The 18,157-nt window shown below is 39.2% G+C and overlaps 1 protein-coding gene across 1 annotated transcript; it reads right to left on the bottom strand.

Moving 5' to 3' along the window:
• Positions 1 to 819: 819 nt before the first annotated feature.
• Positions 820 to 14,424, bottom strand: LOC139144981 (glutathione hydrolase 1 proenzyme-like). The gene is made up of 12 exons (XM_070715862.1): positions 14,280 to 14,424; positions 11,544 to 11,711; positions 10,438 to 10,523; positions 9,589 to 9,723; positions 8,797 to 8,989; positions 8,349 to 8,512; positions 7,521 to 7,667; positions 7,137 to 7,276; positions 5,741 to 5,946; positions 2,529 to 2,769; positions 2,257 to 2,370; positions 820 to 1,915 (listed from the first exon to the last, which is right to left on the bottom strand). The coding sequence occupies exons 1-12, from the start codon at positions 14,297 to 14,299 to the stop codon at positions 1,772 to 1,774; spliced, it is 1,758 nt and encodes a 585-aa protein (XP_070571963.1). The 5' UTR covers positions 14,300 to 14,424; the 3' UTR covers positions 820 to 1,771.
• Between the last annotated feature and the right edge of the window lie 3,733 nt (positions 14,425 to 18,157).

Genomic DNA, 18,157 nt, shown 5'->3' with positions numbered 1-18,157 from the left:
ACTTTGACACAATCTAGACAAAAGGAAGTCCAGTCTGCTGACACCATCATACGCGTGCGTCTTAGTGTTCCCTTTAAAATCTAAGGTGTAAAAACATTGTTTAATTCGTCAACATGCCTCAGGAGGAAATAGCGATCGGTCCATCATGCGACGTGTGGGTCTGATAATTGGCGTGACCGTTCCCTTTAAGGCACTAAACATGTAACGCACATATTTTTTATTTGGCCTTCATTACTTATACTGTAAGTCAATTTAGGAATTTCTTTCTTTGTGACTGACCTGCAACCAGCGCATCTACAAGAATTATGTTAGATGTTCGCGCGTCAGACAAAGTAACTTTCCCGAGTCAGAGCATGGATGTAGCAAGGCATGTATGTATGTATGTATGTATGTATGTATGTATGTATGTATGTATGTATGTATGTATGTATGTATGTATGTATGTATGTATGTATGTATGTATGTATGTATGTATGATGTATGTATGTATGTATGTATGTATGTATGTGTGTGTGTGTGTGTGTGTGTGTGTATGTATGTATGTATGTATGTATGTATGTCTGTATGTATGTATGTATGTATGTATGTATGTAGGTAGGTAGGTAGGTAGGTAGGTAGGTAGGTAGGTAGGTAGGTAGGTAGGTAGGTAGGTAGGTAGGTATGTATGTATGTATGTATGTATGTATGTATGTATGTATGTATGTATGCATGCATGTATGTATGTATGTATGTATGTACGTATGTACGTATGTACGTATGTACGTATGTATGTATGTATGTATGTATGTATCTATCTATGTATCTATCTATCTATCTATCTATCTATCTATCTATCTATCTATCTATCTATCTATCTATCTATAGTAAGTCAGACTAGTCATTCATTCATTCATTCATTCATTCATTCATTCATTCATTCATTCATTCATTCATTCATTCATTCAGTTCAAGTTAGCTAGCCAGCTAGCTAGTTAGTTGGTTGGTTAGTTAGTTAGTTAGTTAGTTAGTTAGTTAGTTAGTTAGTTAGTTAGTTAGTTAATTAGTTAGATCTATCTATCTATCTATCTATCTATCTATCTATCTATCTATCTATCTATCTATCTATCTATCTATAGTAAGTCAGACTAGTCATTCATTCATTCATTCATTCATTCATTCATTCATTCATTCATTCATTTATTCATTCAGTTCAAGTAAGCTAGCCAGTCAGCTAGTTAGTTGGTTAGTTAGTTAGTTAGTTAGCTAGTTAGTTAGTTGAGGTACTTCGGACGAAGGAAAGATCCTAAAGATATGTGCATGTGCCACGGTTTTCTCCGACAGAATACCCGGAATTTATGATATCCTGCGATCCATAAAAGTAGTAGAGTGTAAAAATGCGTGAAATGTTTGATTATGCCAATGTAATGGCACCTCATAGCTGAAGGATAACATAAATCAAAAGCGACAAATCGTTGCATTAATACATATTTAAAAGAATCGTTCAATTCCTGCCTGATGTTATCTGGGGAACTGTCAATGATATTATAGAGTGGGCTTTCTTTTGCTATGCTCATTCAAGGCAATCATAAGTCGGAGAGGTTTACCTAAATTCGTGTTGGTTGTGTCGGAAAAAAATTGATACTTGTAATAAGTTTTTTAGGTTTTCTATTCGTTCTCCTAGCGCCGATTCAAGTTTACGTCGTTGGTTAAATCAAGACTCGGACATTGCTTTTAGGGTATATCGGGCTGTTGGAATGTACCGACGGGGGAATGTTCCAGCAATAACATAAGCTCAATAACCGGCCGGAAAGCCTCCTTTTCTGGCGTCGCTTTCGGCGAACACTTTGCCACTGTAGCTTTGTATTGCCTGTACTACTCCGAACAGACTTGAACTTTCTAACTGATGACCAAACTTCTGCAGGCCGGTAACATAGTCCTTCAAAGTGGAAAGGAAAGAAAATGTGATAAAAACCACAGGTTTTTCGAGTTAAGGAATACTTTTAGGAAATAGATGTGTGACTTGGTTCGTCGGCCCTCTCCCTCCCTCCTTCCCTCTCTCCCCTCCCCTACCCTCCTCTCTCTCTCTCTCTCTCTCTCTCTCTCTCTCTCTCTCTCTCTCTCTCTCTCTCTCTCTCTCTCTCTCTCTCTCTCTCTCTCGTTTCGTTTTCAGTCGATCGCTTGGTGGTTGTCTCACGTCTTTCGTTAGGGTATCGTTAAGCTCGAATCCTGCCCACGTGATATTCACTGACACTCAGTTCGTTTATTCATCTTTCTCACCTGTCGGAATGTTTGCTCAAATTCTACGTAATTCGGAAGCCACTTGTGATGTATCCTTGGTTTTTTCACCGCATCCTGCAAACCGTTATTCATGACAAGCGTTTCCATCGTTACCTATAGTGTTTTTTAAGAATGTAAAGATGGAAAAAAAAACTGTGTGACGATATTTCGATAGCCAATATAATGTGATCGTTTCAAAATGTGTGCTCTTTTTGAGCAAACGTTATCTGAAAATAGACGGGGTCATACCATTTGTGTATTTATGGCCTTACCAAAGATATCGAGGTGACCATACGGGAGCTACCAGATGCTCCGATGACCATGACGACGTTTCCATTTTTATCCAGTATGAGAGTTGGACTCATGGATGACATTGGGCGTTTGCCAGGAGAGATGAAGTTGGCCTCCGAGGGACGGATTCCATCAGAGTTGACAACACCCGGCGATGAAAAGCTATCCATTTGGTTGTTGATGATCAGTCCAGTGCGAAGAGACCGGAATTTTGCCCCAAAACTAAAACAAGAAAGAAAGAAATCATGATGGGCACCGTCATCTATTGAAACAACATTGTTACCCGACTTATGTACGAGGATGCAAATGTGAATAGGGACATTGAGAGTTTCAGCCCAATTCAAAAAAGGACTCCTCACTGGCGGGTTTTTAGCTCACGTGTTCACACACGTGGGCTAATGTCGCCGCGATGTCTGTCTGTCTATCTGTGGGCCCGATATCTCAAAAACGGCTATACAGATCAGAGTCAAATCTGGTACATACATTCAGTTTGCAAATGGCAAGAACTGATTAGTTTTTGATGGGTGTGGCTGGCTTACGTTTTGCTCATTTGCATAATTAATGATTTTAGAAAAAACGGATATTCATTGTGAATTTGATGAGATTTGCTACAAATATTGATCACACCAAGATATATCAGCCATGAAAGGTATCAAAGGGTGACATGGAAGATAATTGCTAAGTTGCATGATTAATGAACTTTCCTAATAAGGGATAATTATCTGAATGGACTCAATCAAAATTGACGAAACTTGGTATGTATATTGAAGATACTATGACTTAACATTATTGAAGTCATTAAGCATATTTACTTCAGCCAATCCCTCGGTCGCATATTTAATGAACTTTCCTAATAAGGGATATTTATAGAAATTGACTCGACCGAAGTGGACGAAACTTGCTACGTACATGGAAATACTTTGAGACAACATTATTGAAAGTTAGCAAGGATTTTTACTTCAGCCAATTCCTCATTTGAATATTTAAAGAACTTTCTTATTAAGGATGTATAAATTGATTGACTCCACCTAAGTCGACGAAACTTTGCTATGTACAGTAAAGATACTATGATACAACATTATTAAAAGTCATTAAACATTTTTGCTTCAGCAAATTCCTAACTTGCATATATAATGAACTTTCCTAATTAAGGTTATATATCTTGATTGACTTGACCAAAGTTGAGGAAACTTGCTATGTACATTGATGATAACAGGTTAAAACAATATTGAAAGTCATTTCGCATTTTCATGTCAGCTAATTTATAATTTGCCGATCTAATAAGCTTTCACAGTTTAGTATATTTAGACTCTGAATGACTTGACCAAAGGCAATGATACTTGCTACATAAAGTGGTGATACAATGGCAGCAGTCAAAGAAATTAAGTATTTTTTATTTCAGCTAATTACGTATTTGTGTAATTAATGACCTTTATAATTATTCTGTGGTGAATATTGTTCGTGATGTTGATCATAACACTTTCAATGAAGTTGCAAACATGCACAGTGGTAAAAGTTGAAATTTACACACAACTGCAACATATAATGAAACATGTGAGCATTTTCAGTTCATATCTGGTTAATGACCATGCATTTTGTGCACAGTCAAACACTGACCGACTATAAGTTTAGGGTTCTATATGTCGTTCTGAGTTATCTGTAACTTGATTGACCATAGACTGTCTATGGATTGACATACCACAGCCAGGATCGAAGGATCTTTCGGTCATTAGTAATCCACTGAGGTGGTGCAGAGAGCTCTCGGTCAGTAAATGATCAAGATTTATCGAGAGATATTGTCTCAAAAACCAGATGGCAATGCTAGTATTCTCAGCGTTGGAATGGACGAGCTGTTCTCCAGCTGCGATACGCATTGAAAAATCATCCTCAACAAGGTCCCATTAACCTATCTTCTCTTCGTGTTCGGATCTACGCACAGAGAGATCGGACTCGATATCAAGGTTTATCGAGGGGAATTCTATCTAAGGTAGAATGCGCCTCCGGGATAGATAGTTGGACTCTCAAACTTTTTTCACTGCTTTTCTGATCTACCATTTGTGGGGGTTCATTTTAAAGCTGTTGATGTAAGAAAACTTTTCACCGTCTTAGTTTTTCGAAAATCGAAAATTTTATTTTTCAGAGTTTACACGAGGATGGCGGCCATTTTGAATTTCAAATATTGCAAAATGATGGGAAATTTGTTTCGCTAGTTCCAAACTTTGCACGGTGACCCCTAAATTTTATTTTTGATTTTGTAAGAGAATGCTTGGAAGTTTAATTCAGGAAAGTTTGAGCAAACGTTTTAGTCTTTCACAGTATGGTGTTCACGTATTTCTGGACATCTATTTTTAATTCAAAGCATACGGGACGTGACGGGGAGAGTATGGGACCGAGAACACGCAGTGCCCGTGGTCGGTACCATAAGTTGTCCTCCATCGGAGATATATACACTCACTGATACAGTTTTCGGATAATCACACGAAATTTGAGGATTACCAATAAATTGACGGCAAAATTTCCAGACCAGCCAAAACAGTTAAAATACTCACTGTAACTCTATTGCCTTTGTCTAGACAAGGTGATCGAATTAGTCATGTGGGCGTTCGGAGGTCCCGAACTTTTGGCCTAACGTTGAGTGATTGCGCAACGGATGTAATAATCGGAGGTTCTATTGCAGCCTGGATATTTGTGAAAATCTTGAATAATTGAAACTAGAATACTGCTGGTTCACACTTCAAGATATGAGGGATATTCTGTACCTTTCGATTGTGTCCTCATTTTATACTTTCTGCATGGAGCATTGTCAAAATTTCGATGTGTGGAAAGTATAAATAAGTTACAGAATTTGTGGCAAAACCGTGTGAAATTGTATGAAAGCATGAAAAAATTGTAGGTAATAAAAATTTCAGTTCTGTTCGCAATTTAAAAAATGATCACAAACTTAGCATTCGTGACCACTTGTTGATAGTTGCCGTTATAGGTGACAAGTTGTGATTGGCGCTTCCAGAAGTTCCACATTGTAGGGAACTATCTACTCCAAATCCCTGAACGAGGCAGCAGTATCACCCGATACGGAAACATAACTTCTCATAAAAAGCGGTACTATCGGATAAAAACCGTACAATAGACGGCCATGTTATATTTTATCCGCACACTAGACCGTCCGAATACTGTAACAGTTAGTGACCCTGACCTGTTATTGATTGTGCTCGTAACGGACACAGCGTCGCCGTTTTCGGCCAATACCGACAGATGAGATGTTCCATGGTCATGGCGGTTGTAATACTGGCTTCCTACATACGAAGCATAAAGAGTCGAATTCTCGTAAGTGATCCACGTGTCGTTGATTTCCCGCCTGACGTCATCAGCGAAGTCTTCGGATGTCATCAGATCAAGCAACTGAGGAAAGGACAATGGCAACACTATAATTTTTTAAACAATTATTATTATTTCAAGTTCAATGGAGGTTGTCTCAAATTTGGACATGTTTTGGCACACTGATATATAATTTGATAAATTTGATAAAGTGATAAATTGAGTTATTGGCAAATAACTGAAATAACGAGAGTAGGCAATTACGAGTTCCTGCTTCATCGCTTTTTGTTTTGCTTTTCTTGGTGCAAAACCACATGCGTTGCTAAAGTTACAAATTAAAGGGGGTCTTTCGACGATAATAGAATGGATATTCGAACGGAACTACTTTTCCATATCCTTTTACATTCAGACCAAAGAAGGAAAGAGTGTCGTTCCTCATAAAATGATCGTGTCCATCTGGCCGCCTCAGCAGTTTTTTTTTCGCTTGAAAAATAAACATGAAAATGACGCACAGCAGCAATATTGATATCCTAGGGTATCATTTGAACCGTTCCGAACAGTCAACTTATCGTCATCGCCGTCCTGCGTGTCAAAATTACAGCGGCATGTAATCATTACTGTTTTTGTGTCGTGAGTGTCAGTTGTTGCTACGTGTACAACTAAACGACGAAACGAGAAAGTTAAAAGTAGTTTCCGCATCATTGTATGGGACTCGAGACAAGAAACAAAAGCTAATAATTTTTCTTGCCTAATGGTGCTTGTACGACAGAATAAGCCTCAGGAACAAATATTTTAGACGTTCGGCCTTTTAGGATGCATTTTGGTCTACCATTTGTCGGGGATCATTTTATGCTTGTGGAGTATATAATGTTTCCAGTGCCATATTATCAGCGCAATTTGATAACTGTATTTTTTCTCCACAGACATATAATAGGGAACGGTGGCCATTTTCAATTACAACAGTCGGTAAATATTTTTTATGAAATTTGTTTCTCCTGCAGAGCCAAATTTGCACTGTAATCCCTAAAATGTATTCTTGATTTTAAAAGGGAGTGGTTTTAGAGTTTCCTTTCAAAAAGTTTGCGTGAAAGTTTAAGTCTTTCAATTTCGATGCGTGAACTATCTTAATGGCCGCTTTCTTACTTACACGACCAAATCAGCGTAAGGTAAATACCCTTGAACTTACTGACATTCTTTTGTCCTCTCATGAAGAGAGAGGTAACGAAAGGAACGTTTGGTCATTAGTGTCTTTTTCAATCCTTAAAAGTACGTACACTGTCAATGCCATCGACGAAATCCACGTCCCCAAGGTCGGCCCTCTTCGCAAAGCTGAACTTGCATGCTTCGGCGAAGCGGTGGTAGGTGAGTACAGCGCCATCGGTGTCCATCATGTCCTCCTCAGTGAGGTCAAAGGCTGGAAGAAGAATACATTTTGTGAGTCAAGATGTATCGAAGAAATGTTCATTGGAGCTCACGCTCTAAATACACAAATTTTAATTACTGTCTTTGAGATATCAAAAACCTGCAAATAGTTCCGAATAGCATTTTTCAAGGTTAAAAATCGTGCTTCCTCTGTCGTACTTTCTCTTTGATTTACTGGAAATACCACTCCAAAGACACAAAAGTTGAAGACAGCAGCTGAACTTGAAGATACTCACCATCCATGATGTTGAGAAGCATGAGTACAACTGCTCCGCTCGACGGTGGTGGCGCTGTCAAAACAGTGTGACCCATGAAGTCTATCTGAAGTGGTTGTTTGATAGCCACTGTGTAGTTTGCGAGGTCGTCCAGGGTGAGTATACCACCTAAATCAAAATTGTGAGAATGTCTAAATTATTCAAATCATAGGATGTTATGCGTGCACTCTATAACATACAGTGAAAATCCCAAACAGGCCCGGCCTACAGGAAAGCTAACGAAAATGATTTTCAAACTCGCGGCAGTCCTGTAACTTTTCCTGGATATTATTGGACCATAGAGCTTTGAATTTAGATTTTAACATTTTTTCGGTTAGGGGGCGCTGTACGCTATACGCTTGTTTGGGTATAACTTAAGGTAATATGCACCTCGAAAGTGAAAGACTTAAACTTTTGCTCTAACTTTCCTCAAGGAATCTTTCAATCATTCTCTTTCAAAATCAAGAATAAAAATAAGGGGTCACCGTGCAAATTTTGGTACTAGAGAAAGAAATTACCCAAGATTTACCGATATTAGAAATTCAAAATGGCCGCCATCCCTGTGTTAACTCTATGGAGAAAAATAAAAATTTTTGAATTTCGAAAAACTAAGCCGGTGAAAAGTTTTCTTTCACCAAGAGCTTTAAAATGAACCCCCACATGTGGTATATCAGAAGAAAATTGTAAAAGTTTGAGAGTCCGAATGTCTGTCCCCGAGGTGCGTTCTACCTTAACAGGAATTAAGCTCTAGGAATCTGCAAAACCTTCGAGTCAGTCCCCCAATCAAAACAGTGATGGTCTTCGACTGACCTTGTTCCTGGGTCACTTCCTGCACGGTATAACTTGCAATATCCCCGGTGTAAAAGTCATCGGGCCCTTCCGCGGCAATGGATTCCAGTGTGTCAGCCAGCAGTCCATTCACGCAACGATCCCCCTCTCCCTTCAGCGAACCATCTTCGTTCAGAAATAAGTCACTATGGTTTTTTTTTAAAAGGAGATAACTATGGTCACGATCAAGTAGACCCTTTATAAGACAATTTGAACGACGAGAAAAGCAGGGGTTAAATACTCCGAGACAAGTTTTGGAGAAAAAATAAAATATCAGAAATGACAATATTCTGTAGATTTTAACATTGTTTTAGAGCCCGGACAACAGAACAAACACTGTGTACATTCTAGAAAGATAAACAATTTATTTATTTTGTATTCACATATTGCCCACCAGATGTCGCATGTATCCCGTCGGCCAGTTCGTTACCTGAGTCCTGGGTCTTCTCTGACGTACTCTTCGGAATCCCGTACGCTCTTGGCAAGGCTTGCTCCGATCGTAAAGCCTTCCCTGGCGATAGTGATAGCCGGCTGAAATAACTGTTTCCATGGTAACTTTCCAAAGCGCCCATGGGCTTCCCAATAGCCATGGAGTTCGCCGGGAATTGCTACTGATAGGCCACCTGTGAAACGGTCGTTGAAAAAGTCTTCAAGAATGCAAACTTAAGTGAGGGCGCCCTTCCTTTGAACTTTGATTATGGTTCAAGGTCCAATATCAAGATGTTGTCGTGATATTTTGTTTAAGTTCCATTTTTCAACAACGCTGTACTGTCACATCTCCTCAAGGATTCAATTGAAATGTTAATCATTGTAAATACTTCCGGTTTGATTCACTCCATAATAGCTATGAGTGAACAAAAAAGCAAGAGACACAGGTTCGGCAAATTCCACAATTGACAAAAGATAAGAATATTTGTACGTTTTTTGGAGACTGTTATTTCCATTCGATACTAATTTGCTGAAGAATAAGATGAGTGGTACTCCAGATTGTCAAGTCATGCCAAAATGACAGACAAAATTACTGGCATGGAAAAAGTGTGACTCTGCAAAGGTCAATTAACTCCCATGCCATCTGGGCTTGCATTTCCACTCCCTATCTTAACGTACGCATTTTGACCAGTTTATGTCTAAAATTCAAAAGAATTACAGCTAATGCACAGTCAGATACTGAGGGTAGAGCCTACCGACGGCAATGTTTTTGGTGCTCAAATCACTAGTATACCTGCCCTCGACTTTTCCGGCTGGTCCACAAACATCGTTTGGTTGGCCTGTGATGGCGCTGTTTCCCTGGCGTCGATTACCAGTTTTTCGCCACTTTCCTTGCTGTAGACAGTCATGAAGAAGCCGCCCCCGATTCCTGCAGAAATTGAATGTTTTCGTCATGTTGTATTGTGAACGTGATCCGCTTGACTTTACGGACCAAGTTAAGGTAGAATGCACATCGGGGACAGATATTCGGACTCTCAAACTTTTACAATAACATTTCGGCCTACTACTTGCGGGGCCTCATTTTGAAGCTTATGACATAAATGGAGTTTTTTTCCGGCTTATTTTTGTGAAAATCAGGAATTTTATTTTCCCCATAGAGATAACAGAGGGATGGCGGCCATATTGGATTTCAAAAATGGGTACTTCTACCGGGTTTTATTCTTGAATTTGAAAGAGAATGATTGGGGTAGAGTAACTGTGTTTAAATGCAGTATCTTAGAATCTACTCCACACAACTTATTGAGATGCACAGTGTTGAGCTTGTCAATTCAGCCGTGCGAAGACTGTAAAAAATATGAATTCTGATGTTGGTGAGACTTGGTGTAGAATCCAAATGTAAACAATGGCAATGCAGTTTACGCGTATACAAGCTAAATAATTGGTGTTTCAACATGCTTTAGGGAGTAAGTTTCAAATGGCATGTAAAACAAAAATAGAGAAATATAATCAAAACTTACCGTACAACTACGAGCCTTAAAATTTAAATATCTCCTATGTACGAACGACCGCTTATCGTTGATGTATACGTATTGGACGAAATATTATTTCATGTTGGTAAAATATCCAACGGTACAAGCCTTACCTGCACTGTCGCAGTGAACCACACCGATGCACAACATCGACGAGATGGCTGCGTCCACCGCCGATCCACCGTCCTGTAAAACATCCCTGTCGAAAAGTGGTGCCACGGTAGGCCATGTTCCATGCAATATGAACTTGAAGTTAATTTGATAGTGCGATGCATTTCATCACGGTCACTCCGCGAGTGACGGTGCTTTCATGAAAGACATCTTCATCGATACTTGGTTTCTGAATTTGCAATACTCAGTGAACACTAATAGAGGGAAATCCCATGTTTTCATTAACCTAGGCTGCATCAAAGGCAAAATAACGGTCTAATTGTTACTATATTATAGCTTTATCAATACCAGTGAATTAGTGACGTCACCCCCCCCCGATTATTACTGATAACGCATCCGATTATCCCGTATTGTGGCCGAGATGTTTTCTACATCTACAAATTCACTGCAATATATTCCCAAAAACTATAAAATAATAGCAATAATGTGCCCCCTACCAGCCCATAATGATGCAAGCAAACTGTGCACTCCATAATGTACTCGGCTTCGCCTCGCACAATTTATCGTGCTAAGTTTGCTATCGTACATCATGGGCCAGGAAGGGGTGCATTATTGCTTAATTATATGAGTTGAGTAACTGAACAATACTTTTACAGTTTTAAACATTCTTTGGCAAAAGCTACAAGTCTCAAATTTTGCATATCTTAAGATCTTGTGTTGCTTCAAATCAGCGTGGTCTTTCCTCGTATCTTGATGAGAGTAACACTGTGGCAGCGTTTGCTATTTTTTAATGCCAACAAGTGTCGGGAAACAGGACATGCTTCTTGCGTTATCCCCGCGTTAATATACGATAAATGATTGATTCTTTTTTGCCCAACTTATACCTGCATACCATAGTTACGTTAATCAAAGCATGCATCATAATTTTCAAGAGATTCTAAAATACTTTTATTGAATAAAGAAAGGCCACCTCCATGTAATGTTCTCTTTTTCTCTGTCGCTTTTATGACCACTTTACAGTCAGTAGATTCTCGCAACTAACAAAGTTCAGGGTCTTACAACACTATGGAAATATTACCACGATGATTGAGTTACCTCGCTGCCTTACCTTCCTACTTGTGAACACTGGCCATTGTCGGCTGCGACGGCTGCACTGGAGTAGACGTTACCTTCATCATTACTGGAGGAAAGGAACAGCACGGCCACCACACCAGCGGCGGTGCAACCAATGAACGCGATCGACAGCACAGTCACGGCAATAATTTTCCTCGTGTTTCTGCGAGATTGAAATTGATTTGAAGTTGATAAGGAGCATGCGCACTGTTAATGTTTTCATGACTCCAGCTGGACTGATAAAGGCTTCTACTATAAGCGCCCGCATGACAGGAGTGGAAAGAGAAAAGTAACTCATAGTTTTTGTGGGCATTAGACCCAATGAAACATTTTGCATTAGACCAAAATAGAAAAAAGTAAGCTTCGTAAAATAGGATAAGTCGGTAAAGAACGATTTTATTTTGATTTATGCTCACTTTGAGTCAAGGAAAACTAAATAAATGGCAAGTTTGAAATCCATATTAGATTGAAAGGATTGGTTACTAGAATATGCATATTGTTTTTCTTTTTGCCATCATTTTATCGATTAAGTTTTATTTTAGAAACCTCATATTTCGGCTAGAATATAGAAATAACGGGCGACGCGCTGACCATTAACGTTTATTTGTGGGCAAGGGCGAGAGGAAAGCCAAAAATTAACGGGCGAGGCTTGCCGAGCCCGTTAATTTGGCGTTCCATGAGCCCGCGCCCATAAATAAACGTTAATGGTCAGAGCGGAGTCTGTTATTTCCATTATCTTATCAGCGAACCCAAGAAAACCGTCAAAATTACCGAAAATTTCATGAGCGAACGACAACTGGGCCCCAGAAACTGAGCAATACGCGACGCACTGTCACACGCGCTGTCAAAAATTGTCAAATCCGGAGATGTTTTCAGAAAAAAGTATCTCAACTTGACCTACAAGTGCTCCTTTTCATTTTGTGATTGATTATGATTTGAGCTGTAAAGTTGCGATACTTTGAGTTGTTAATCTTAGTATTCATATTCATGGGCATGTAAACAGACCATTACTGTGTATTTGTGGTCAGTCACGTGGTTCAGCTCGACCAATCAAAATGCGACGGGCAGGGCATGGTAATATAATGCAGAATAGTCGACAAATAACCTTCAAAGCAGATGACGAACAGAGCAAATAAACTCGACGATGACATAATAAATTTCTGCATTAAACCGCAACTGTTGCCTTTATAAACTATAAATCAACCCAAGAGTACGTTGCGGTCTATTTCATTTTATACCACTACCAAGTTCAAGGCTGATTTTTAGAAGATATTTCGTGTCATAAATTGGTATACAAGAGAGTTCGTTCCTGGACGCTGAAAAACGATCTGACCATACACACAACGCTGCATCTGTAATCAGCATAGTGTCTTTGTCGCCTGTCTTATCGTTAGCGTAGAATCTCTGAAGAAGAAGTAAAAACATCGGCTCTCGAAGCGACTTCATACATAGAAAAGCTTTACGTGACTTTGATGGGAACAATCGATGGTAGCTGAAGGCAATTCGTTCATGGCGCATGACGACGCGATACGTTAGCCTGGTGGACTACTTAGAGACGACGGTCAAATATTTGTCTAAAGTTACAGATAGATAACCATGCGATTGCACTCCGTTGATATCACCTTTCTACAGAGGGCTTTCGTTAGTTCCAACTATTTTTATGACAGTGGCATTGGTCGCAGCTTTGGGTAGCAGGGAGTCACGACAAACAACTCTTTTTTAAAAAAATATTGAAAAAAATGTCGAAATGTTAGATTCCTGTAATGTCGCATGCAGAAATGAAACGTCTGGGTGATTCTGTATCCGAGGTAACATTCTGATATGATATTATGTCATTCATTGTTAACAAATAAAGACAAGGCTTTCTTAAAGGGAAATAGTCGTCTGAACTGCGCTCAAAGGTCGTATGGGACCCATACGACCCATGGCAACAATGTATCCAAGGCACAAAGGTGATTGATGACAGTTAAAACATGTCTGTCATAATCTATCATCGTATAATTTAAATGTTGCAGCTATGATGATGAGGTGCATCTTGATATCGAGCACGAAATACATTGTTTGTAAAAAAAGAAACTTGCACAGGCGCAGTTCCGACGACTATATCCCTTTAAGCTCAGATTCAGATAGTGTTCTGACTGTACGAATACACATACATGCATCATTCAAGAGTTTCAATGAAATCCAAGATTAGTAAATGATTTTAAGTTATGGTGAGCTAGTTCGAAGCCAGAGAAACTCTAATAAAGTGATCTCAACTTTCTTTCAAACGGTGATTATTTTTCGTAGGCATCCCAACATTTTACATTAAATTCTATAATTTAGCAGTGAAAAACCAAAAACTTAATAATAAAACGAATGGTCGACCGACTGCTCTGAAATCAGTTACGCTATATTATGCGACCACCGTGTTCATATAATGACCTCTGCTTAAGTGTAAATACCAATTTTGGTTCTAATCCTTTACATTTTCGAACGAAAAGTCATCTTTCAAATCGGTATTTTGGTTTCAAAAGATATACTGTTTATCTCGTAATGGGAACGAAGTGTTTATCCTTATCTGTGCCACAATATATATATATATATATATATCAATATATCTTTGACGTTGACGACTAACAACTTGAAGTGTAAACCATGTGTTTCTTATACACCAGATTGTGACCTCAACCACCGTTGGCGATGTTCACTCACAGCATACATAGGAAGCTGAAACGGAAGATTCTCTTACCGTTTTGTCTCGTCAGGCATGGTTTTTCGCCAGACTCTGAACTTGTCGGCAATGCTTTTTGAAACTTTTTTTACGAGCTGCTGAAACCTCTCGAAGCCAGTGCAACCTGTGTCTTTCCGTTGAAGACCAAACGCGGAGTGTTCACTATGCGATTTCTTGATAATTGATTGCAAGTTTTACGCCCCCTTGATTGCTTTCACGATATTGCATAATGCGAGGCTGACAGGAGAGGCATCTCAACACGATACGGCGTCGTTATCAAGGTCAATTTGATTTGCAGGGTTTAGGAATTTAGGGGTGAGCCAATAGATCTTTGGGGTGGTTAAAATTTTGAAAAAATCTGCAAAACAAAATGATTGAAAATCTGAAGCTTCGCCATTTTTGCAGCATTGTTTATCTGACAGAGAAAAGTATTGAAAACTCGGGAAAAAGTGTGTCGCCAGTTGCTCCCGTCAAAAGTCATGACACGCGAAAAATCGCACGCCGTTATCCCAATCCACTTCTCCAAAAAAGTCCATCTCTGAGGTGTGTTGATGTGAGATCATTTATACTACATTTTAGAAGACGTCGATTGGAAATTCTGTGAGAAATGGGGTTTTTCGATATACAGGGGCAATGTTGAAGTCACTGCAAAATCTCAGAGATTAAAACCTATACACTATCCCGTGACATTTCCTAAGTTTTAGAAAATCTAGCCTAGGATACAGTCATTGTCTTTTGATACTGATAAAATCTGATTAGTTGACAACTCGGGGAAACACCAGAGCTTTGAAACATGTTAAAGTGATATTTGATAAAAATACATCTCAGATTCCTCACAAAGGAAGAAGGTTAAAAGAAATAGGCGATAAAAGTTTCAGTATCTGATATTAATATTTTAGTGCGCCATAAGCTGCCTCAATAAAAGTGCAACTGTGCGGTACAGCGGGATTTTATTTGGAATTCATATCAAACGTTTTCAACGTCATTTAGAATCATGGCTGGATTTTTGTTATTCTATTTTACGTTTTATACGCAAAGACTAAAACAAGCAACAAAGTTGTCATTCAGTTTGTAACGCTAGTGTTCGGTAACTCATTTTATCCCCCTCCCCTTAAAGGGACATTATCGCTATCTTTTGACCCTTTTTTCACCAATATTGTTGCAAACGAGCAGTTGCTGATGTTGTTCGATTATTGAAAGATGTCTAAAAATTGGTCGACCATAGACAACTTCCATCAAGTTTGCCTACACTGTGTAGAAAAACCTCGGGTCAGGGGTTAACAGTAGCCCACCTAAAACCTCTGACCCCAGGTTTTTCTACACAGTGTAGGCTAAATTGGATGGAAGTTGTCTATGGTCGACCATTTTTTAGACATCTTTCAATAAGTCGAATGACATCGGCAATTGTTCGCTTGCAACAATATTGGTGAAAAATGGGTCAAAAGATAGCGATAATGTCCCTCCCCTTAAAATAAAAACACATACAAAACTTTCACAGAAAATACAAACGTGGATCATCCTATACTTTTCGCTTCTGTTTTGTTCCAATGTGTAACATCTATAAGACTTCTTTCGGATCACGTGAGGTACAATGGAAAGGAAAATCCAACTGCATGCATCCATGCAACGCGTCGTTCCAGTTTTGTTTTAAGCGCCCGCTCCCGTTTCAAGAAGCATTTCCTTCGTTTACTATCTACCGTTTGCACACGGTAGAAGTGTCCGTGTTTCACTGTAACGTGCGATTATATGAGGCTTTGTCGTAAAATTGAGTTCTTGCGATCATCATAGTGATTTGACATTGCAGTCTAATTGGCTAATAGGAAGCTCAAATAATAGAGTAAAGAAGTTATTATCATGTGACGTAGCACAAATTTGAGCTAAACTTCATCAATAAACTTCATCATTGACGGGGAAATACATGAAGTAGGGAAAAAGAACTCACATTAGCGGCGTTTTCCTAGGGTCAATCGATTCATCATCGTTTATCTCACTAAGATTTCCTATAATCCTATATTTTAATGTTTAATACATCATCTGACATACATTGCCGGATCTGTCTAGTCAGTAAAACTGTGAGGTATAGGTTTTCACTTGTCGATTACGGTTCGTCTGTTAATGAAACCTTTTGCAACCATGCAACGTTTCATTGAAAGAAGACCTATATATTATGATCCATATTTTCACGTGGTCGAAAAAGTCAAAAAGTGGATTTCTTAAAAATTCAAATGCTTTCCTGAAAATGGTTGTATAATATTTTAAGGCAAACAACAATGCCAGTCCTTATTCTGTTAATTCCGCGCTTTACTACCACGGCATTCTAAGGCCATCTCAAATTTGTTGGTTTAGATTTTTAAAAAACCTCTCCAGGAACAATAAAGTCATAGATAGGCTGGCAAGAATGGCCTTAAAAAGAACAGACTCCGTCTATGAGTTGAATGGTGGGAAATTGACACAATTAGCAGTTAATTAACGCAAAAAATTGTAGACACTCTGAAAACAAAACCATGACGGTCATTTCAGCTCGAGTTTGCGTGTATGTGGCACGAGAAAACTGCTTTGCATTAAAAAAGCAGTTCGATCGTGGTTTGTTGTCACGTGACCAAAATGCCCCAAGTGATGTCGGAATTACACTCGTAGGTGAGTGCAGTGTTTCAACGTATACTTGACGTTTCTATGCAGCTCCGACATCATCTTGGGCCCGCTAGATGTAATGACACCGATGTCATCCTCTTCCCTGACACTTTTTCTTTGTTTCATAAGTAAACAAAGATACTATACTACCCGAAGAGAAACTAAGCTCTCGAAATGAACATTTCATTCGGGCCGCGTCCACATTTATCTCTAAAAAGTAAAATCAGTAAATTTTTACGAATCCCTAAGCATGCATCACGGAGAATGGCTGCTCTGACGTAGTCGCATACTTTGGTGCATTTGATCACTCTTCGGGTTTGAAGCAGAATTGTGAAATTTTCTGTCCACCTACTCCCCCCCCCCCCCTGGTTACGACATCGCCTTCTCTCTGACCCATCTAGGGCCCCAAAGCGAGTGTTCAGGCCGCTCAATGACGTCACACTTGATTCATTACCTCAGAGCAGGTATAATTGCTCGCACGGTAGGTACTGAGAAAATAAGGGGAGAAGACAAGAGTTAATTATCAGTGTTGCATTAATTAACCGTCGCCTTTGTTGCCCAAGTGACGCGCTCCTTGTGAAATAAAAACAATACCCCTTGACAACCGGCTGACTCGCCGACCCCAATTGAAGTGACCTGTGTATTACGACAACCGTGATTCATCATATACTCAGTAATTCACATAATTTCTATACATTCAGAACATATCCAAACGCCACTTGTCCATTTGCGCTAATTGCATGACCCTCAGTATGAACAAAACTTGGAATCTATTTGAAGCGAAGACTTGTTTTCATACACTGTCACGTGACCCTCAAGCATTTCATCTTCAGTCCGTTCACCAGTGCATTTGCAGATCAATTCTTACATACAACTTATAAAACGAAGAGAAGAAAAAAAATGTCTCTTCACGGGTTTCTCGAGAAAAAGTGCTCGACGACCCAATTTTTTGTAATATTGTGGGGGGGGGGGGTACTGGCTCAGGTCAGCTCATCTACTTTCCGACCATATATTTCCATAAGTTACCTGTTTGTTTTCATGCGATGTGTTGAATTTTTGTTATTTGAATGCTGGGGAAGAGGTAGTCTGTATAAAGCACTCCACTTGTGACTTAAAACTTCATTTTTCTCTGTTGTTTTCTCTGTCGTCGACGATCTCTGGTCCGCAGAAAGTGGAAAAAAGGTTAACGCGAAAACTTTCAACTGATGCGCACGCTGATCATGACTAGAAGCAACTCTTCATTAACATTTTGCCACATATTTAGG

This window comes from Ptychodera flava, chromosome 12, assembly GCF_041260155.1.
Source record: "Ptychodera flava strain L36383 chromosome 12, AS_Pfla_20210202, whole genome shotgun sequence".
NCBI lineage: Eukaryota > Metazoa > Hemichordata > Enteropneusta > Ptychoderidae > Ptychodera > Ptychodera flava.
This window is presented reverse-complemented; position numbering and strand designations above follow the sequence as displayed.